A 23,460-nucleotide genomic window follows, 5' to 3' on the forward strand; every position below is an offset into this window, starting at 1 on the left:
TAAGTAACTGGTGATGGTTGCCATTAACAACAGCCCTGCTGCTGCCAGTCGCTGACTTTTTCTGGTCGTTGTTGTTGTTGTTTTTTCGTTGGAGAGTGCAGCCGCTGCTGTGGCGTGACTGGGGCAGAGAGATGGGAAAAAGGTGCCCCAGGGCCCTGGGGCTCTGTTTGCAAAGGCTCATGGGAGGTCACCCTCTGTGAAGCCAGAGAGAGGATGAAGAGCAAGGAAAATAGACTAGAATAGATGTATCAACATGTTGTCTCACTTTTATCTGAAGCCGGTCTGCAAAGTGGTTTTTTTTTTACCGTGTTGTTCAATGCCAAGATCTTTGTTGGCACAAGTTGTTGTCATGGTTCCCTTAAATGCAACTTCTTCTCTTCCTCCGCCAGTGGTTGTTCTTGTTGCTGCTTGTGATTTTTTGACAGATGACCCAGGTTAACACCAGAGCTTTTTCAGAGCTGACACAGACGTTTATCTCACTTTATCCACAGCAGAAGTCCCAAAAAACTAACTGCCCTCTCAAATAGTGGTGGAAGAAAATGAGAGAAAGAGAAGAATCCAAGTGTGACATTCACAGGGCAAAGCTCTCTGGCATGGATCAAAGGATTGCATGATTGATTCTGCACCTATTCCCACATAAGAGCTATTTAATGAACATTTGATGTTTCACAGCACACGCGGGAGGGAGTGTGTCGCTTAGGAGACGTGAAGAGGTTGATGAGGGGGATGCGGTCAAACACTTCTCATACAGGTGCAGAAGCAGATCTAATTACTGATACTGACGTGGAAATGCAGCATTGCTGTATTTGTTTGACTGTAATGAGGTTTAGCTTCCTTGTTCTTCCAGCATGGTAGTCCCTGACTGTCTATGCAGACTTTCTCTCAAGTTAATGGGAGGTCAATGAGTGCACACGCCGGAGAGCAGATACTAACCTTACCCGTACGACTACTTGCTCCACTATTTGCTGCTGTTTGATACCACATCTGCTTCCCCTCTTCTCTTCCTTTATGGAGGGGGTTTATAATCAGTTATATTTGGATTAATTTTGTCCAGTTATAACAAAACAACTGTGCAGGCTGACGGTTGTGGCCCCAGGGCCACTGGGAACTGAGGCACAGAGAGCCACCTGGAGGGAGTAATATCTGTCATATTACGCCACTGTATTGAGAGGAGTGCGACTTCTGAGAAACACAAGTTGTGTTTAGGTGCTGAGCACCTGACAGCAAACAGATAATTCATTTCATTCTATTGACTTTAATCAGACAGAAGAGAAAAGAACAAGACGAATAAAGGTCTAGAAATAAACCCTGAGCTGCTGAGCCTCAGGCAATACATTATTAAGTGTTACAGCGATTTATGTAGCACTCCTGATAGGACGTGTAGGACATGAAATATAATCCTGTAGCTGAAAATGTATTCATAAGCATGATAAATGTACTCCGAATCTACAGTTGTGTAATATTTAGCAGCAGGAGAGGAGGAAGTAAGAGTGGCAGAGTGGTGTGTGAGTTGCTCTGTGTACCGGAGGCTGTATCACCCTGAGGTGGCCTCCATTCCTTCCTCCTGCCTTCCAGGCCACAGCGGCCACATTGGTCAACCCTCAAACAGCCTGGATGTGGATAAAGACTTTTAGCAAACCACTCGTTTGGGATCATATTTTCTCTCGTGCCAGTCTCAACTTAAGTGATCCGAAAAATTAAACTCGAAATAGTCTCATGTTTCTGCTGTTTGGAAACTCTTTAGCTCTTAGATTTTAAAGCTGGAAAGTTTAGGAAGGAAGAGCAAACTCAGAAGCAATGTCAGCCTATCCTGCTTGTACAGTTGGGACTGTTAGACTTGACTCTGAAGGTGGACGATGTGGGAAAGCATTGGCACTGTGGTCAAACTCTCAAGACAAAGTCGCAAATGATATTGTGCATTAATGTAACTGCATGCACAGTTTTGTATGCCTGTGTGTGTGTGTGTGTGTGTGTTTTCAATCTCTGTGCAGTGCCCCGTGTTACAAAGGCAAACGCTGCCACCTCAGCCGTTAAACAAGCCTGCACAGCGGAGGCGGGAGCGTTTGTTTAGAACCGGGCCTTAGCTATCTTGCGGTCAGATTGCATACTTAATCAACGTGGTCATGGAAATTTCCAAAAAAGACATATGACTGCACTCTTGCGCGCTCCACTTTTGCTCTCATATTGTTCTCTCTGGTGTTTCCCTTTCTTTGTTGCCTCAGTTTCTCGGCTCTCTCTGTGCTTCTTTTTATTTTCAGTTTACAGAGATAAAGTTAATGTTGTGCAGCTGCTGTTATGAACTAGATTTTCCGACACTTGCTTCTTAAAAGTAAATGCAGATTTAGAGAAACTTTGAAAAAGAAAACCCGCCCAGAGTGAGGTTTTATTTCAAGAATGCCAGGCTTTCCCATGCAAGTCTGGTGGCCTTAAATAATGTGTATGAATAACAAAACTACACTTATACGCATTGGGGTAGCTAAAAACCAACGTAAATACTGCCTCCAAATATAGAACAATCATCTCTATTCATTCATGTCAACTCCAGATGAACCGAAAGCTTGACCTTACAGTGATGATGGTTAATTTGCGCACTTTCTGCCGAGTTAGTGCCCCTTTACTGTCTTTATATATTTAAAATAAAAAGGTTTGAGTGTAGCTGTGTGGCCTGATTATCACAGGGAATTTAACATGTAAAATGTTTAAATCTGTCTTTAGTCGCTCTTGTTCTCCCTTGTTTACATTCCAGTGCCGTGTTCAACACAGAAGGATCCTCCCCCTTCTTGTGTGGGCTCAGAGATTGTGTGTGTGTGTGTGTCCACGTACACAGAATGTGCCCCAACATGTGGGTGACATAAACAGAGGGGTAGTGTGTGTGGGAATAACTTCACAAAATTAAGTTATTGTACAGTCAGGTCTAAGAAACTGCAGATGTTTTGTGCTTTGAGGTCAATCAGACTCTTCATTGACCTACGTAGACCTTACAGTAGAGCCCTCCCTACCTCCACTCTGCTCACCATTTCACTCTGCAGTGTGTATATACCTTCATCTTTACTTCCCCACTCCCCCTCCCCTCTCTCCCCCTTTCTCTTTGACTCTCCTGATTGCTAGCGTATGTTGGCTGGCTGGCTGGCTGGCTGGGGGGGGGGGGTTAAGGAGGGAGGATGGTGAGAAGGGGAACGAGAAAGAGGGAGGAGAGAAGGGGGAAGGGACTGTGCCCTCTCATGCAGAGAGTCACATGGTGTCCCTGATTGGAGGAAAATGAGTAAAGACTGCAGCCCTGGCTGAAATGGCAACAGACAAAAACGCACAAAGGCTGAGCTGTTTAAAAACGGGTTGCACAACAAGAGAGTCTGAAGAGGAGGGGGGTGTGACAGAGGGGAAGAGAAACGGAGTGAGCAGACACTGAGGAAAGATGTGGATTAAGAGAGGAAGAGGAGGAGGAGGAGGGGAGGGTAGTGAGGAAGAGAAACCAGGAGAGAGGAGAGGTGATGAAGGGGGGGAAAGGCAATGAGCAGAAGAGCCAAGAAAAGAGAGGCAAGTGGGAGATGAGCGCTGTAGGAGCGCAGGAGGAGTGGGAGGGAGTCAGAGTGGGTGAGACAGAGAGTGAGGAAGAGATCAGACTGTGTTTCTATGTTTTCTGCAAGGCTGAGCGCTGACGTGATTGGCTGAAGGGGGGGTGGTAGTGGTGGTGGGGGGAGACCTGACTCTGAGATCAGAGACAGACAAAATGGCTCCCAGAGAACAGAGAACGCAGCATCAGGGCACTGTCATCTCCACTCACACAGCTGTCAGCTGACACCAGCCGCCAACACACCCCATCAAACACATCTGTCACACATGCACATGTCTAAGCTACTTGCAAAAGTGTGTGTCTGCCTGTGTGTGTGTGTGTGTGTGTGTGTGTGGGGGGGGGGGGGGGGGGGGGGGGGTATGAGATGATGATTAATAATCCTGACCATTAAGTTGCAACAACACTTCCATGATTTTCTGATTCACACTTTTAAATAAAACAGACAGAATGCCTAACTGCCTCACAGATGAGCCTTTGTCTCATTTAATCCCTGCACCCATTGGCTTGTTATAACATGTGACGCACTTGACGTTGAACTTCCCTTGTTGCAGTGTCTGTGTTTGCCTGCCAGAGAAAATCCTGTGTAGGGAATTCACACAGTGAGTGAGAAAATATAGTACGACAGGGTGAAAACAAACCCACCGACTCACTGTGGCCACAAGAGGGCGCTGGCATCAAAGAACAACCCCAGGTTGGAGGTCCCAGAAAGATGCACACAGAAGTCCTGACTTTGAAATACATGCGGAGTGATGCATCCGTGCAGAACATCAGAGCCATCAATATGCTCTTATATCTGCAATGCACATTTGCATGACAGCTTTAATTACAGTTCTTTAATCTAAATTTAATTTGTATTTGATCCTCCATATAAGTTGCATCAAACACAGTTTTTCAACATTTAAGTAGTGTTCAGAAGTTAAAAATGAACTCCATAAGAGAGAAAAGTGACCAATAAAGTACTCATTAGGCACTGTTAGGATTATGCTGTACGCTCAATGTTTGATTCTGCTTTCGCTGTCTACATAATCGTCTATAAGAATACTTATGTTGATATTTTAAAGCAAATTAATTATATCTTCAAACGTGGTAATGAGGTTAAACTGCAGCCAGTTTTATTTGAGAAAACAAAAAATGTAACCGAATTAAATAACCACATGGAAATGTCTGTTTCTAAGTCGCTCCTTTGAGCAAAATACGTTCCAGTCGAGGTGCTTCATCATTGATGTGAAAAATCAAATGTCAGCTTTTGACTTTTTATAATTTTGCTGTAAAGCGAACTAGTAGCCTCTTGCAGACTGACGTGAACCAGCTTTTATAAAAGCAAAGCTCCCTTCATCGTGAACATTTTGTATGTTTTACAGAAATTGTTTTAAAAGTTTACAGCATATTTAAAGAATATCGTGTTGCGTGGATACACTTAAGTCTTGTTATTTTGGCTCTTTGCAGTGAACATACTCAGTTAAATAATGAATGTAAATTGAGACTCTTGGCTTTGGTTTGAAAGTATTTAGCTCCAAATGAGAGGAAGCCTTTAGAAATGACATGATATAGAAGCCTTTTTCAGGGGCTCACGTGTTAAAGGATGATTGACTCAAAAGGTGTTTCATGAGCAGGTGTTTTTCTCACATTTATTCATCATTTAATCAGGTAAAAGGTCTGCAGCTGATTCCAGCTGTGGTATTTGCATTTGGGGAGTTGTTGTTGTGAACCCACAACATGCAGTAAGACGTGCTCTCAATGCAAGTGAAAGAGGGCTGCAAAAACAAAACAAGTCTATCGGATATACACCAGAGCATCATGGGGTCAAATAAACAATTTCTAAGAAAAAAACAAGATAATGGACCAGTGAGCTGAGCAACATAAACAATACCTGGGTATCTATTGAAGAAAACAGTGTTGGATATGATAAGATCATTCCCGCAGAAAAGGAAAACTCTTCCCAACATTAAGCGAGGAACGCTGTCAAGTAGACATACCCTTACCCTTCACAAAGATAAGACTCAACCAGACATCAAGCTCATCCTTAAAAAGGCCAGAGTGGATTACATCATGTGAGGGCAGAGCTGTCCTGGATCAGCTGTATTTGGACAAATCAAACTCATATCGACTTGTACAAGAAAAAGTATTGAAACTCATGATCTGAAGTATCTGATGGCATGAGTCTGTTCGGGCTCTCATGGCAGCGGCCCTCAAAGGATGGAGGCAACAGATGAACTGTCAGCTCACTCTCAGACAAATGCAGCACAGCTGATTGTAGGCTGCTTCATGCCACAGACAAACAGTGACCTAAATCATGCTGCTAAAACACGCCAGGAGGTTTTGAACATGTAGAGTTGGAATAATAAGCAATGACTGAATCAGTCACATGAACTCAACTTAGACATTTAAAGACAGCAGCAGAAAAAGCAAAGTATGACAGGGGAGGAAACTTCTTCTTTTTATGATGTCCACTGTTCCAGACTTCTGGGGGACATTGCCTGCAAAGGATTCTAGAAAAGGGATTTAAAATGAACATTTGCATATATATTATGTTAATTTATCCAGCTACATTTATATTGAAAAACTGTCATTTCTAAACTTTTCCTTCAATTCTTTCAATTAAAGCTGAGATTCTGCTCTTTAAATCCATATTTATTGACCCGTATTTGTCTACAGTATACAAAAAGCTAGCTAAACTAAACTATTATGCAAATGTGTTTATAAATCTTATAGAACTGTAAACTATATAGAATCTATATAGTGAATATTAGTGATGGAACCTCCATCTTCAAAAGTGAAAAATGGCCAACTGAGAGCTCAATGGTTGTTATATTTTATCATATTATATTATTATTTCAGTCTAAACTTTCCAAAAGTGCAATTTTTAAGTCACTACACTATATTGTTTATGTACTTACTTACCATTTCTGTTGCCCTGTGGTTATTCCTTCAGTTTTTATAATGTAAAGAGTCATTATAGAGGAAAGATAACTTACTTACTGGCTTGACGCATTAATGCTGATGGCCCAAAACACATTAACAGGAGCAATGCCACTGTATGAAAAGCACAGCAGACATATCAGTACAGTAGTGTTACACTCGTATCATGAAAGTACTCAAAGTTGCCATTAATCAGTTTGTGTGAGGCATGTTTGTGTTGTTTTTGGCTTAGTTGAGGACAGTTTTACTTTGGATACTGATGGAGGATTTGTGTGAAACATGCATGTTAAACACTAATCAATGAAGTCGCTCTACAAAGCTATAGTACTGCTGCAGTTAAATGTGATTATCCTGATTCACAGTCCTAATCACAGATCTAAAGTGTATCTGGATCTTTCATCAGACATTAATCCAACATAAAGATATTTGTCCTTCCCTTCCATCCAGTAATAAAGAGGCCTACAATAACCTGCCACATGCATCAAATCTGGCAGCAAGGGATTGGTGAAAAGACCCCTGGAGACGTGTTGCTCGCTTCCATGTGGAGAAGTGGGACATTCTGTGCCACTGATATTTCAAAAGTATTTATTCAATGGGATTAAAATGGTAAAAATCGAGAACCAGGAGGCTTGTTATCATTTTTAGGGAAGGAGATGTTATGGCTCCAGTCTGTTAGAGCAGGAGTGTTTGTGTTTCTATTCCTGTTTGCGGTAAAAACGGAAAAAAACAGCACTTAACTGATGGCAGCACGGATCAGCTTAAGTCAGGACTTCTTCTGTTGTCACACCAACATGAGGCCGTCCTCAGATCAGGGTTTGAGGCGGCGTTGAGGGGAGGGTGACGGGGACGGTTGTTATCAGAAGTCTGGCAGATGCATTGCCGTTCAGTTTCCTGTTGACGAGTGAGTGGAAGTGGCATGCAGCACACATTTGCACGTTTGCATGAGAGCACTCGCGCGCGCACATTAACACCCGGTGGCATGCACGCACACACAGACCGAAGGCATCCCTCTTTCCCCTCCTCGTGCCCCTGAGCCTGACAGTCTGGACATGGGAGATATCACAGAGAGGGAGAGGCATGAAAACAGAGCGTTTGAGTTAGATCAGTGAGTAGCTGTGAAAGTGCAGCTGGAGGTGACAAAATGGCTATGTCAGAGCAGCTTGAATCTGAGGGAGGTAAGTTTTTCTGACTCACTTTCTTCTTTCAGTCTTTTTTTATTGCTTGTTTAAGTGACAAAGTCTCTGAGGTCAAACAAAACAGCTAAAATAAAGTCTCTAATCTGTAGTAATGTCCAGATAATTGCAGACGTTGCACTCCTTTGTTGAAGGTGACTTTAAACAGGTTGCACTCAGGTGTAAGCTCAGCGAAAACATCACACTGAGCACTTGAGCTGGTTATTCAGCGCCAGCATGTGCCAGTTTTAATCACCTCACGTACGTGGATTTATGGCTTTAGGTGTGAATGTGCAACTGGAAGTTGGAAAATGAGGCCAGCTGGTGAGATGAAGGCTGGGCAGCAGCGTGCGGCCACGTGTGCGTGCGTGCCTCATTGCTCGGGGTGCTGGGTAAAGATAAGGCCTGCCTTACGCCTGAGAGCGAAAGAGACGGTGTGTGTAAGCCCTTCAAGCCTTATCCCGACACACCTCCCACCCCCATCTCCTCTCCATCACCCCTCCTCACACACACACACACACATACACACACTGGGGATTAACCTCGTCATGTACCATTTCAATGGGTGAGCTTTGGAGACACACACACACGCAGGATTAACTCTTGTGTGTCCATTTCCATGGGTGTTTCTTAGCCCCTCTCTGGTTGTGTCAGCATTGACTGCTCGTGTTGCCATGGTGACCGGGGCCAGTGAATGTAAGATAGGCAAACCCACATAAGTCACCCACAACAGACACTCTAAGCTACTATTGACTACACCTCCCCCTGGTGCTAGACACACAAAGATGCTGCCAAAGGACTGACAGGAGACTCGTGAGCTGTGAAGTGCTCATGAAACAGGCTTACTATGGTCAGAGCAATATACATAAACTCAGCCCGAGCATCTTTGCTGCTGGTCGGGTGAGAGACAGGCCTTAAAGTAGATTACCCTCTCTACATGTCTAGATCTAAGAGACACAGCACTTCTTTATACTCCAGATTTCATACATCAGAGTCAGCAAAGAGGTCCACAATCGAGTTGCTGTCTTCATCTCACAAATGTAAAGTGCCTTTAAGGTCTGAGACTGGAGATCTAGGTAGAAAAGTAGAGTGAACATAACAAAAAAGAGTAATTGTACTATGTAAGACAGTTAAACTGGTCCTTACTGTCTCAGAAATGTCAGAATATTGTAAAAGTTTGACGACCTGGCCCTCAATAAGTTGGCTCAGTCCTATGACGGCACTTACTTCAATAAGACAAAATATCTGCTTATGAATTCATTTACATTTATTGATGTATTCTACATGAGATGAATTTGAAAAAACGCTGTTATGAATGTGAAAATCTTTCCTTGTATTGTGCATTATCTCCTCTTTAAACGATATATGAGCAAACAGAAATGTAACTTGTACTCTCATGTCACCAAGTGTATTTTAAGAATGGACCCCAAAGCAAAACCAGCCATCTTAATAAAAATCAACCAAGGGATTTCACATCTATAAAACAGTTTTTAGAAGTAAAAATCAGTGTTATTGTCCCCTCCTGTGGAGAGTGGGACTTTTGCGCGTATACACTATTCCTGCATGGGTAACTTTAACCAGTGGGGTTCAGTTTTATAGTACCGGCACTAGTGTTACCACTCAGCACCTGTACTGCAGCATCCTCTGGCACAGAGGCTTCGTTTGTGGCTGGATCATTTATAAATGATGTTTTCCATCCCAGTGTGCATATGTGATGTATAAATCAAGCCTGTGTTCATATTGGTGTCTGCAGCATCCTCGGGTATCAGGCCGAAGGGGAAAGTCCTTGAGTGGCTAAAAGGAAAACCTAATGTCAACCTACTGTTTTATCAAATATCAACATGATACTGTTTGTAAAATAAGATGGCATACACATGCATAAATCCACGGAGTACTGCTGCTAGTACCCTACCCTACTTGTTCTTTTTATATCCCAACTTTGGCCATATGGGTGAGATCTCACTGGCTGTGATCTGAATATCTGATTATAATTTGAGGCGATTTAAGCAGATTTACAGGCCTGTGGGATTCTCCTTTTGGCTTAGCGTATGCGTGTGTGTGTGTGTGTGTGTGTGTGTGTGTGTGCGTGTGGACTCTGAGAGGAAAAGGGAGAGATTCCCAATGTTTATGGACTTGCTGATCCACATTGGAGACGGTTCAGAGTACAAACTGTAAGACACAATTAATTCTAAACAGCCCTCTTCTATTATCTTTCTGTGAAAGTTTATAAGATCTTAATCTGCTTTTGACTGATCAGGCTGCTATATCAGCTGTGTTTGCTTCATGTTGAGTGAACCCAGAGTGGGCTGGATATGCCCAGGGTCTTCTTGGCTGCCTCAGTTCAGCTGTTTGCAGCAAGTTGATGTGCACTAATTAGGGAAACATGGAAACCACTTTTCAGTTAGTATGATCTTTGTTTCAACGCACATTTCCAGTCGTCTGCATTAGGCCAATTCTCATCTGTGTCAGTTACAAGGAAGGGATGGGATGCTGGGAGGAGGAAGGGGGAAAAATGCTTACCAGACAACCTTTATGTGCAGTTGTGCATTAGTGGGGGTAGGAGGAGGAGAAGGGGGGAGAGGGCGGCTAGCGGTGCTGGGCAGAGGAGAGAGGAGCAAATGCATTGCAGACGGAAAGGAGGAGGAGGAGGGCCTACAGCTATTGTTCATGTCCTCCCGTGAACAAAGGGCTCATCGGGGTCCGTATGTAAACCCACAGCAGGCTTCAGCCCACTAACAAGGCCTCATGCGGGACAAAACATAAACGATCCACTCCCGCACTCTAGCCCGTATTTCGTTGCAGTCTCGCGGTTTGAGGTGATTTTTTTTATTGATCCTGTTCGAAGGGGACGTATTGTGTGGGTACGTTGCGTCCAGCGGGCCTATCCGTTTTTACGCACGGAGCGTACACACGGTCTATCATCACGGATCTGTAAACATCAATTTTCTGATTGGACTTCTTTGCAGGTAAAGGGTCGCTTTTACAAAACCCACGTTTAGACTGTAATGTCCAGCTGCCAACGCGACTGACTATGGTTTACAAGCACTTGTGGTTGTAACTTACCGTTATTTCTTTAGGCGGTTTCTCGTTGAAAAGGGATTTAACGCTAAGGCGTTAGCAAGAAGGCTAAAAGCTAGCTGGCTACCAACTGTTTTCTAGCTTGCTAACGTTAGCCCCACAGGCCTACGAGGCAGTGTTGTGTACAGTCAGTGTCTTGGAAGTTGAAGATGTCAAGGTTGTTTTCCTATTTGAATCGAAATGAGCACATGTGTGTAGTTCTCTTGGAATAATTGATTGCTGGTATTTTGTTGCAAAGATCACCCGCTTTCCGAAATGAGTTAGTTGATGTTTTAGCTTAGCTTGTTGCTAAATGCTAGCATTATGCGTTGCCTGTCTTTCTAATTGCCTTTGTAGCCAGGCGGCTCAACGGTGATTCTCTTCATCTGTTTAAGTTAAAGGAATAGCCACATATGAGAAAACCTGAATCAAATTGCGGTGTAAAAAGTGAAACTGGTGATTTGTGTAGTTAAAAGCCCCCGAACCAGTCAATCTAGTATAAACTAGGTCTCGGTAATGGATTCTTGTCCCTCCTGGCAACCATGGTGGCACTCTGGAGAGGCTCGGATCCAAAACCACGACAGGTTATTCTTATTTAGACAAGACTTTGCATTACGGGCTGGAATCAGGTGTAAAAAGATAAATAAAATCAAATGTATAGTGCTTCTCGCATCCATACTACTAAGCGAAAATATCTACTCTCAAGTTTTACTCGAGCCAAGAGGATCTCAACATTATGTATATGAATATATATGTATATACGTATGTATTTGTGTGTGTGTGTGTGTGTATATATATATGTATAGTATGCTGTGTTTGCTTGTAAAGGGAGAGGAACATGATTCCCAGTGGAGGAAGTGGAATCCAGCTGATGTGATTGTGACTGTATGTCATTAACCGCTAACAGGAGAGGAGCTAATGGAGCTTTCAACAACTAATGGACACAGAACCATCGATTATTTATTTATTAATCAATCTTCTGTTGGTGCTTCCAGCCTATAGCATAGTGTTGCAAGCTAAACAGTTTGCTCCTACACAAAGTGAAGGCAGGGTTTCAAATGGACGGATGTCTTGCAGCTCTTTATTTATCCAACTTTATGTCTTTTATGGCTTTCATAAGCTGTCTGTGATACACATACAGACCAGCTGGAACTGAAACATGATGGGCATATGATCCCTCTGCTTTTAGATAAGCTACTGTTTTAGAGAATAAGCCTATAAATGGGTATGAACTTTGCTAACCTGGTGTTTTGACCCTTGGTGTGAGTTTGGTTTGTTTTTCCATCTGACAACAGTCTTGTTATCTTTATGGTGTGTTATTGTAGGACAGAACAACAGCAACACAATAGCACTTTATGATTGTTTGTTTACTGTAAATTTAAAATGATCACAGTACAAATACCCCTTCTTAGAAGTGTTCCTTCTCATAAAACCTGCTTATCTATATGGTTTGTTTCATATACATGCAGTGTCATATGTTTAATATGCAGTGACAAGACACAGGGACATTAAGGGGCGGGGCTTCACTATGGTGACGGTGAGGGTCATGACCCGCAGGCCGCCACGCCTGGATGGCCTTTATAAGAGAGCTGGGCAATTAGAGTAAAATGGGGATTGGAGCCGTTTGTGTCAGAGAAAGGCATCAACTTGTTTTATGGGTGTGCTTGAGGAGCGTGTATGGTCTGTTGCTATTTGATATTTACAAGTTATTTTATGGAGAGTGGTTGGGGGGGGGCAGTTTCTGTGTGTGTGAAGCAGGAAGCTCCTTCTGTGTCCTGGTGATGTACATCATTAAGTCACACTGGTGTTAAAAATGACCTGGGGATGCATGCCATCAGTCAAAACTGACACATCCGGGCCATTTCAGGCTGCATGTGCACTAATCTTAGGTCCATCTTAGGTTTGTTCTTTCTTTTTTATTTAATTACTTTATTTTAAACCACCACAGCTGGGCCATTTTTGAAAGATTTGTTGTGTCAGTGACAGGTGGAATAATACTGCATTTGTTTTTAGTTGGGGCACATTAATCATGTCTGGTTTAGCTGTTGCTTTAGTCTTATTTTATTTATGCCATTGTTTTAAATCCCTAACATCTTAAATATAATTTGATTTACATTTCGGCCTGTTGACCATTTGTCCCCATCTCTTCCAGGCTGTTCCTCCAAGTCGTTCAAGCTGTACTCCCCCAAGGAGCCCCCCAACGGTAGCACTTTTCCCCCTTTTCACCCCGGCACCATGCTGGACAGAGACGTGGGGTAAGTTTCATATCCGTCAACATCTTATGCTGGTTGTAGTATTGTTTACCATTTCATGGTATTTGTGAAAATAGCCCAGATATTATGCGTTCTGCTCCACTGTTACTTTAGTCGATCATCTGACAAGCGCTCGCTCTATCAGGCAACCATCAGAGCTGTATTTCAGATTTAGATTACGCAGCAATATAGTCAGGAAGTAAACAAATGGGATGCACATTAAGTTTTAGAAGCCGTATATATGTAACGCCCTCTTCATTGATTCACCAAGAAAGATTAGTTACAGAAAAAGTTTTACCAGCTAAGAGACCGTAGGTTTGAGAAGAAGTGTTCCATAATCTAACATTATTGTAACTGTATGGCATCACTTCTCAGAATCAGATGGTGACTGTTCAGCTTGTTTCTTGGTGTTGTTCTGTGCACTGTAAGTTAAAGCTACCACCACCCACCATGCAGGCAAACAGCTCCTGAGCTCCAGAGACTAACGTGACAGCTGTTATCTTTCTGTATGGCAAATCTTTATTGCTAAAACCTACATGCATGGCTCGGTGAGGTTAGAGCTTACACTCTGCAGAAGTGTTTGCTCTGCTTAATAACATGTCTGTGTGCTGCAAGTGAAACAGCTGCAGCATGGGAGAAGTGTTGTTATGTACAGCGTCCTCATCCAATTTGTGCCCCGTTTGGCTTGTGGCCCGGGGTTGTATAGGCGGACCATCTCCAGGAGGAGGACTTATTAATGCTAAAGCTGAATGTAATAATATCTCTGTGTCATGTTTCTCCAGTCCCACTCCAATGTACCCGCCCACATACCTGGAGCCAGGAATAGGGTAAGACTGCATTATTTCTGCTTGATGTGAAAATGTAAATAAGGCCATGAGAAGTTTAGTTAAATACATTTATGCATTTAGTCATTGAAGAGGTCAGACAATGTTGTTTTAACAACAACATGATGAAATTTGACATAAGTCGGCTCTTCTTGACTGCATGTGTCCTCTTTTCCTTCTGTTTTCTGTGGTCATCCAGGAGGCACACGCCATATGGCAACCAGACAGACTACAGAATATTTGAGCTCAACAAACGACTACAGAACTGGACAGAGGTTTGTTTGCACAAACGGCCCCGTAAACGGACACAAGCGCAGTTTAGTAATAGTTTAATTGATTGCTTTCCTCTCTTTTCCCCGCAGGACTGTGACAACCTGTGGTGGGATGCGTTCACTACAGAGTTCTTTGAGGACGATGCTATGCTGACCATTACTTTTTGTCTGGAAGATGGACCCAAACGCTACAGTAAGAAACAACGTCACTATTCTAACAACTGAACTGCGTATCACAGCCTGCTGATATCTCCCTGCAGGGTTAGAAAATAGCACCCACCTGTAACCAGTAAATTATTTGAAATGATAGCCAAACTTGTACATTCTGATGTTATCTATTATTGTCTCTTTAAAGTGACGTTAAAGGGCAGATTGCAGCAACTAACAGCTGAAGGGTTCTATGTAGAATAATATATGATGCAGTTTTATAGTTGGTAACATTTTCAGTTTTAATCCTGCCAATCACAGGTGGGGAAAGAAGTCAAATTTAAGACTGTCCTGAAAGGCCACGTGTGTTTTCTCCGCAGCAATTGGCCGGACGTTAATTCCGAGATACTTCCGGAGTATATTTGAGGGCGGTGCCACTGAGCTCTACTATGTGCTGAAACATCCTAAGGAGTCCTTCCACAATAACTTTGTCTCCCTCGACTGTGATCAGTGCACCATGGTCACCCAGAACGGAAAGCCCATGTTCACACAGGTGTGTTCGCATATTCACGTGAAATGGACAAAAACAATTCTTCTACTTCTCTACAAACCGTTTTAAGTGGGATTATGGGGCCTTTTCTTAGTACAGTGAGGATAAATGGTGACGTGTGGTCATATTTTCCAGCACTTGCCTGTGCGTAGATTTTATTCTTTACTGGCTGTATAATTAATTCGATCCTCTGACCCTCTGCAGGTGTGTGTAGAAGGACGTTTGTACCTGGAGTTCATGTTTGACGACATGATGAGGATAAAGACGTGGCACTTCAGCATCAGACAACACCGTGAACTCATCCCCCGCAGTATACTGGCCATGCATGTGAGAGATTTCTTGGGGAGTTGGGATCCACATATACACAGATGGTGTGCGTTTTGGGTGTATGTTCTTTAGTTTTTAAAAATTTTCTTTCATTATTTTTCAGGCCCAAGACCCACAGATGCTGGACCAGCTTTCCAAAAACATAACAAGATGTGGCCTGTCGAACTCCACCCTCAACTACCTCCGGGTAGGTTAATCACAAACTCAGCTTTTTACGCCTAAAATGATGCAGATTTTCATTCAGCAGGAGTCGTTCACTGTCCTGCCGTCTTCTTGTAAGAATGATAATTCGGTGTCATTAATTATGCATCGACATTATTAGAAGTATGTTTAATTTTAGAGCATCAAAGCTCTTATCCAACATTAGCAGCACTTGCACAGAGACGGTGGCGTGTGACCACAGGACGGGCTTAAAAGCCACAATCACGTGAGGCTGAAAAGAGCTCCTCCGTTCGGATGTGGTCCCTAAAAGATCACTGGCACATCTAGAAATGATCAGAATTCTTTGATAATATTAAAAATATAAAAATGGATTGATTGTATCTTATCGTGCGTCTCTTTTATTTTACATGTATATCACCAGCAGCTGCCTATTTTTACCCAGAAGGCTCTCTGTCTTCCGTCTGACTGCTAAAAGATTCCAATCAGCTGTTTTTTCCTCCCCTTGTGACAACTAAGAAAAGTACCTGCCAGTTGATGGTTAATGGTGACATTACCAATTCACCCCCTGCTTTAGGCACATTGTTACTTGATTAAGATCTCAGTGGCCTCAGTGCTGTTATTTCTGTCTCTGTTTGAAAAGGGCAGACATTAAGAAAACAGTCGTGTCTTTTAGGAATCCTCTGTTATGGTAATATCACAGGCTTCAGTGAAAACCTGTTTTTGCTACAGGATGCATGAAGTTAATGGCTTTATTAATCAATCTTTTATTAAACTTGACAACTCTCTGTCATTCAGACACAGGTCGGCAAACCTTTGCTGTTTGTATCCTCACGTCTTCGCTGTATCCAGAGATCTGTGGCATCCGTGCTGTATTTAAAGTTTGACCCTGGTTGGACTGTACACAGACTTGGGTATCGAGTACTTATGAATAAAGGACTTTTATTGACTTGTACTGGCTTGTTTACGCGTACAGTGCACAGCGTAGTTGTGTCAACTCTACTAAAACCGTGTTTCTTCGAGAGATGCTTATTTTTATTTTTATATAAGTGAGGTTCTGAAGTTTTAAACATGTTCTGAATTTGGAGAATTGGGGAGGCATTCTAATAGGGAAACCAAGCTAAGAGGTTGTCTTTTTCCGTCTCAAACTTCCAAAGTTTGGTAGCGTTTGGGCGTATTGTTACGCAGCATCACTTCTGTAGCAGACAGGTGTTTACTGAAGAATCCACCTTTTACTCTGCATCATTGCATTTGCAGTGACTTTATGCAGAGTTATTCACCTCCACTGCTGTTTTATGCGTGTGTCCAGCTTTATTTGCTAGCTGCAGAGCAGAGAATGAAGCTGTGGCTCGACCCAAAATGCAGTAAATGCCATTCGGAGGTTTTTCCAACTCATTTGACTCGTGCACTGTGAGAACATGCATAAACACCACACCTAATTGTGGTTGGGGAAACTATGGACTGCAGCAGTGCAGTTAGATTTTATTGTCTTCTGAAAAGCAGATCATATGCCAAATGAACCCAGCACTGCATTGTGTGGCTGTACAGTTATGTGACTACATGCTGTTGAAGTGATTAATGAATGTTTCAAGGTCTGTCTCAGTAAATTAAAGCATCACAGGGCTCCCTCAGACTTCCTAAGATGCCTCTGCCTGATGAAAAGTGTTGTAGCCCTGTGTATATATGTAGTTACTTTTTATCTGATTAAAGAATTTCTCATCAACCGGAGATTAATTGGTGATATCCAACTCATTTAATTTCTCTGTTCCCTCCTCCAGCTGTGTGTGATTCTGGAGCCCATGCAGGAGCTGATGTCCAGACACAAGACATACAGCCTCAGCCCTAGAGACTGCCTCAAGACCTGCCTCTTCCAGAAATGGCAGAGGATGGTGGCACCACCTGGTAGGTGACCGACAGAACTTTAGATCTACTCACAAACGCAACCTCTCGACTATACAGCAAACATCGGTGTGACTGTCTTCTGTCTCCTTTCTGTAGCCGAGCCATCAAGACAAGCTCCTAACAAAAGGCGGAAGCGTAAGATGTCAGGTGGCAGCACCATCAGCGGAGGAGGAGGAGCTAATAATAACAACAACAATAAAAAGAAGAGCCCCGGTAGCGGCTTCCCCCTGTCCAGCCAAGTTCCGGTGAGTTCAGTGTCACCTAGTGTTGGTGCTCTGTCGATACATCTCCTACAGACCCCACTTCTGTGTTTATTGATTAACTGAAGTCGCCATTTATTCAGTGAGGGAAGTTCACATCTCAACATCAACCAAAGAGCAAGCCAGAGACACAAATAGTAACAATAAACATACATTTTAGGCTTTTTACTGCAGTGCTATGTGAAGAAAAAAAAATCTTCCCCAGACTTTTTTTTGTTTAAGGTGAAAAACAATTTTTAAGAATAGTCACATTAATGTCTCATTGTTTACATAAAAAATAAAGTAAACAGAAATGATAAACAATCTGTACTTTATTTGTTGCAGCCAACAGCTCCAATTGCCAACAAATGCACGATGTCATTAAATTTTCCAGCCGGTTATCATCAGCCCACTAATTGATGCTGATTTATTCAGATGTTTGCATTTGTGATATATATTGACTTCACTTCCCTTTTGCAGTTTTCAGTGAATGCACTGAGGGAAAATGGTGGCTTAGTTTGGTTTTATTGCAGCAAGCTGGAGGACCTAAATGTAGTAATTTGCTCATATTCTGGTAAAGTTGTCTGATGAGCTGTAATGAGGGAACCCTCTGCTCACTATGGAGCAACATCAGTTTAAGAGCTACCTGCTCCATTCGTTCTCAGACACCTTTTCCTGCCACACATCCATGTTCTTACGCAGTGAAAAACTATAAAATATAGGTGATAACTTTTTTGTGTGTAACCATTGACTACTTTCCTTGGTGCAAAAGTTTAATCATCTACTAATGAAGGGAGGGTTTAATGGTTGGTGCTTCGCTGTGACTGCAGGATGTGATGGTGGTGGGAGAGCCCACGCTGATGGGTGGCGAGTTCGGCGACGAGGACGAGCGTCTGATCACACGGCTGGAGAACACGCAGTTCGATGCGGCTAACGGCATTGACGACGAGGACAGCTTCAACAACTCTCCGGCTCTGGGCTCCAACTCGCCCTGGAACAACAAGGCCCCCTCCAGCCAGGAGAGCAAGAGCGACAACCCCACCTCACAGGCATCACAGTAGAGCCCAGAGCCCCGCAACCTCTACACAAACCCCCTCTGTCACTCCTCAGCCCCCACCCCACCCCTGACAGCCACGACTACAACCACAACAGTCCATCATCCGGTGTCCCAACTAAACACTGCTGTAGCGCTCAGATTCTCTCACAGGTAGCCTGACGGAGCTCAGTCTGTCCTCGGACCGAGCCAGAGGAAGCTTATTTCGGTGCTGCGTTTCCCAATATTTAGGCACCGTGTCCCAGCACTTTTCCTCAACTCGTACACAAAACGTCCCATCTGCTGTTGCTAATTTTCTCTTGGGACGGGGATTGGCTTGATGTGACGGAGAAGTAGCAGGGATTTAATCCACGGGAGGACTGAATACACTAACTTATCCAAACCGAAGGTCCGCATGTAGGTGGGGTGGAGGGGATGGTGGCGGCGGGGCTTCAAGGTGGTGGCGAGTTGCTTAGGGACTACTCGTCCACCCGTCATCTAAACACGGCTCTCGATTGTGGTCTGCTCTGCTGATGCACAAGTCACTCATGATGTTTGTTAATAGAGTATAAGTGTGTGAGTGCCTGTGTGTGACGAGAGAGAAGAGACCGTGTGAGTTTTAACTGTGGCTTTGCTGAGGCAGACGGATCAGAATCAGTCTGTAAAACCATTGAAATTAACACACTAGTAGGAAGGCTGTTGTGTGGCACCAGGGCAAAACTACACACACACACACACACACACACGCATACATATGTATAATCGCACACTCACACAAACACGATTGAAGGATTTTGAATGCCCTGGTGCCCGAGCCATCTCTGATTCTTTCAAACGGAGAGCATTTACAACACACACACACACACAGCTACACATTTTAAGAGTTTTTATACAGTATATATTTCCCTAGAATGTTTTTTAATTTGTATTAAACGCCTTCATTTCAATTGTTACTTTTTTATTTTCTACCAATACTGAAAAGCTACAGACCAAGGAGCAACGCAGGACTTTTATCCCCCCCCCCTCTCTAAAATATATTGTTTTTATCTTTTTTGTTTATAAAGAGAAATAATTTAGTGTGGATGTTTTTATTTTGTCTTTTTGTTTCTTTTTTCTTTGGAGAATTTTTGTGTATTTGTGCTTGTATATTTAAGGTAGTAGCAAAGTTCTGTCTGACTGTAATAAAAATGTATTCTTACTTAGATTTACCTGAAGCCATCCCGATCTAATGTAAAGAAGCAAAAATAGGAAAAAGGAGAAAAAACCCTCATGAACCCCCTCTTCCCTCCCACCTGCTATCTTTCATCCTTCCTCTTTTTTAAAACTTGTGTAAATGAAATTACAAATTCACGGGGGTACAACGGCACCACGGTCGGATGATTTTACTTTTCCTTTTTTAATTTATGCTCACGTGTTTCATCTTGGCAGAAAGTGATTTTTCAGTTATCGTCCCTCACCGTTTGCTTTGTTTAATTTTATTGTCATTTGAATGTGCTCAATGCATTTTAGTTACCCGGGCGACCATCATGTTTCACTACTGGCTGAGAAACAATCTTCTTCTTCTTCTCCCCCCCCCCCCCCCCCCCCCCCCCCAAGTCTTTCCAAATTGTCTTTATTTGTGTGGTCTCGTTCATAAGCACCAGTCACACACCAGCTTAACATTTAGTTCAGTTTGCATATTTGGTAGCAGTGCTGAGTCTGTAAAGTCTAATAAAAAACAGTTGAAGCTCTGTTATTTGTACCTTTCCATTTTATTGGAGTTGATTCCAGCAGCATTTATGATTGAGTTTGAATGGTGACTTGTACCTTCTCCAAACCCTGTAGAGAAATCATTGTTTGATATATATTTTTGATTTGGTTAGTTTCTGCCCTTAATAATTAATGTATGGTACCAATAAAAAGATGCATTTTCACTTTAAAAGGATTATGTGTAGTTGGTGATTTTGTAAATAACGCAGCTCACCTAAAGAAGGATATTGGCACTAATCAGTGTCTCAGGTTTTTGGTCACTTTGAACACTCGGGCTAAGAAATTTGACCCTTTTGGCTTTGATAGTTTAAATCTGGAACACAAAACTGTGGTATTGTTATCCTCTTCTGATGCGTATATTTAAATAAAGTCCTCGAAATACAAGACATGTAAAAAAAACCTCACTTTAACAGAACATGAAATGGCATCTGTGCATGAATAAATAACAATAAAACAACATTATTGAGCTGTGGATACTTTAAAAAATTTGATTTAAAAAGAAAGTAGGTGCAGAGTTGATGTCCAAAAGCACAATTAGGACTGATCCTTTATTTCAGCTCCACTTTGTAGTCTTCAGCCAAGGCCTCTAAAGATGACATCATTCTGGTTATTGCATATTAAAGGGTAAGTTCACCATGTTCAGGAGGTACAAAATTGGACATTGCAGCAGTCTCTCTTTTTTAAATGAATCTGTTTTCATGATATTCTATGTTACTGATCTCTATGTGAAAAATCTGTGAAACTCTCACAAGAACCATGGAGATTCTCTCACAGATGAGCAGTATCAGAGAGGGAGATGATATGAGAATCTACTCTACTTCTTCTACTATCTCTTCTTTGCTTACCGATCAACAGCAAACTCCTTGTCTTGTCTCTCTGAAACACCAGCTCGTCTCTCTGCAGTCTGGCTGCTGTAATCTGTCAGATGAGCCATCAGATGGGCCTCGAGCTGCACTGCAGGGTGTCCCAATGCTCCTAAAATCTTGTCTCCAGTCTTCTTATATCCCATCCTACTGTGTGGTTAATTGCTTTCACCTGTCAATCCGGGTCTGCTTCGGTCCTCGAATGCAACTGGAAGGAAACCAACAAAAGCAGAAAGAACCAGCAGCAGCTTTTTGAAGCTGAGGAACCAAAGTCTAGTCTCCAGCATTCTATATAATCTACTTAATAAAACACATGACTACATAGATGAGAGGAGGACTCTCTTATCAAGTATGCAGACGACACCACCATTATCAGGCTGTACAGAGAACAACCTGCCGCTCAGAGTCAAAGAAACTAAGGAGGTATCGGTGATTTGAGGAGAAAGGGGATGAAGATACCTCCACACTCGGGTAAAGTCAGATCAGAAATAACTGAAAAGAAGCTAAAACTTCAGAGTCACGCTACTGTAAACTTCTACAGAGGTCTGAAAAAGAAAATCCTAAGTGGACACTTTTCAAGCTGTCAGGGGATGTTAGCTCAAGAGAGAAAGGCTCAGCAGCAGGTCATTGAAACGGCACAGAGCATAATCAGTGCAATCTACTGAGCATCAGCGACATCAGTGAGGTATCTGCACAGAGCTCAAAGGACACGAGATACAAAACCCACCCTGCAACCTGTCCAGCCTGCTGCCGTCTGGCAAGCGATACAAAAGGATCTGCTACATGTACGTTTCTATCTCTGTGGGACTGAAAACCATTTACTGAACATACAGACATTACTGTCTCATTATCTGTCCCCCTTGGTATGATTTACACTAATAACACGGAATATTTATCCATATTTTTTTACATTAAAATAGCCAAAACATGCTGAACAAGAGTTGTCTAATGTTTGATTTTGATGAACTTTGATGAAACTGTTTATTTTTGTCAGCTTTAGGCATATTAATCAAGTAATTAGGTAATTACTCAGTTAATAAAGCTAAGTAATTAATTAGGTACACATCAGTAAGAATCTAATCTACTGAGCTACTTCTTTATTTCAGTGACACTTAATGTTTTGAGACATGTTATGAAGTTACACTCTCACAGTGACGTAAGGCCATCATGTGATTAATTCACTTCTCACTTTGTTGCACCGTAAGGATGATTCTGAAGGAAGATACTTTCTTCAGGAAAAGAAGACACTATATTGATTTGATCGAGGAAGCATTTCATTATGAGCTCTGGTTGAGACAGAGCAGATGCATGCTTGTCACAGACACAATAAGAATGTTCATACAGTGCTTTTCCTTATATGGTTTTCTATTTGTAATGATTCTTGTCATACTTGCTGTAGCATCTTTGGCCCTGTTGACTTTAGTCTCTGTAGCCATAGCAACCCTTATATGTTGGCTTCTACATGTCAGATCCAAAGATAGGATAAGACAGAGGCCTCCACCCCTGTAACTCTGTGATATACCTGCCGAAGCATTGAATTTTCCATGTGAGCAGTGCTATAAGTAACTAGAAAATTTAAGAAGGGGATTTGTGAAGCGTGCCAATGCAGTTACTGTTCACTGAGACATTTTCTTTGATAGAAATAGTTAAAATAATCCTGAAAACAGGATTTTTTTTTTTAAATTCAACATAAAACAGCACAAAACCACCATTTTTCCGAGTTCCTGTTCAAGTCATTCAAATATCCATGAGCTTTTATGCTGATACTGTTGCAAATTTTGACCGATTCTGGTCACCTCCTGGAGCGTTTTCGGACACTCACCCATGATATCTGCCGGGCCTCTTTCTTAATTATCCTGTCTCCTGTTTGCTACGTTAAGTCATTGAACTCATTTATTTTTAGCCTGTTATCCCAGGAGATTTCCTCAGTCTTTAGTGTTCAGTTCTGATGGAAGTGTAAAATGCACAATACGCTGCCTTCTATCCAAGGTCTGCAGATTTAAAACATCCCTGAAATACAAAGACATTTGTCTATTGATTAGACACCAACTGATTGAGATTGTATCTCTTTAAAAATGATCCTTAGTGTAAGAATTTACACCTTATTTTAAGTGCAGAGAGAAAAACATCCAATTTAAAGTTTGACATTGAAAATAGTCTCCATGATGAAAGTCTTCAATAAGAAAACATCATTTTACCGATATAATGTATTTAGCATCAGTCTGAGCATTGATATGACATGATTAGTTTTTTTTTTCTTTTTTAACCAGTCATTATTTCATAAGTTAAAGTGTGTGCTGTACATGTAAGGTTTAAAATGATATTTCTGATAATAATAATAACCAATGCAAAGAACACAGTTACTCGTGACATTTAATTCAATCAAACCTGGTCGGACGCTAGGACCCTGAAGACCAGTAGGAG

The 23,460-nt window shown here is 42.2% G+C and overlaps 1 protein-coding gene across 1 annotated transcript; it reads left to right on the forward strand.

Annotated features, from left to right (window-relative positions):
• Positions 1 to 7,560: 7,560 nt before the first annotated feature.
• On the forward strand, positions 7,561 to 20,154 carry ldb1b (LIM-domain binding 1b). The gene is made up of 11 exons (XM_072384342.1): positions 7,561 to 7,665; positions 12,872 to 12,974; positions 13,754 to 13,798; positions 13,995 to 14,070; positions 14,158 to 14,260; positions 14,595 to 14,767; positions 14,969 to 15,091; positions 15,195 to 15,278; positions 17,029 to 17,152; positions 17,249 to 17,397; positions 18,222 to 20,154. The coding sequence occupies exons 1-11, from the start codon at positions 7,632 to 7,634 to the stop codon at positions 18,450 to 18,452; spliced, it is 1,245 nt and encodes a 414-aa protein (XP_072240443.1). The 5' UTR covers positions 7,561 to 7,631; the 3' UTR covers positions 18,453 to 20,154.
• Positions 20,155 to 23,460: the final 3,306 nt, after the last annotated feature.

This window comes from Leuresthes tenuis, unplaced genomic scaffold, assembly GCF_036924035.1.
Source record: "Leuresthes tenuis unplaced genomic scaffold, fLeuTen1.0.hap1 SCAF_4, whole genome shotgun sequence".
In the NCBI taxonomy this organism is placed as follows: domain Eukaryota; kingdom Metazoa; phylum Chordata; class Actinopteri; order Atheriniformes; family Atherinopsidae; genus Leuresthes; species Leuresthes tenuis.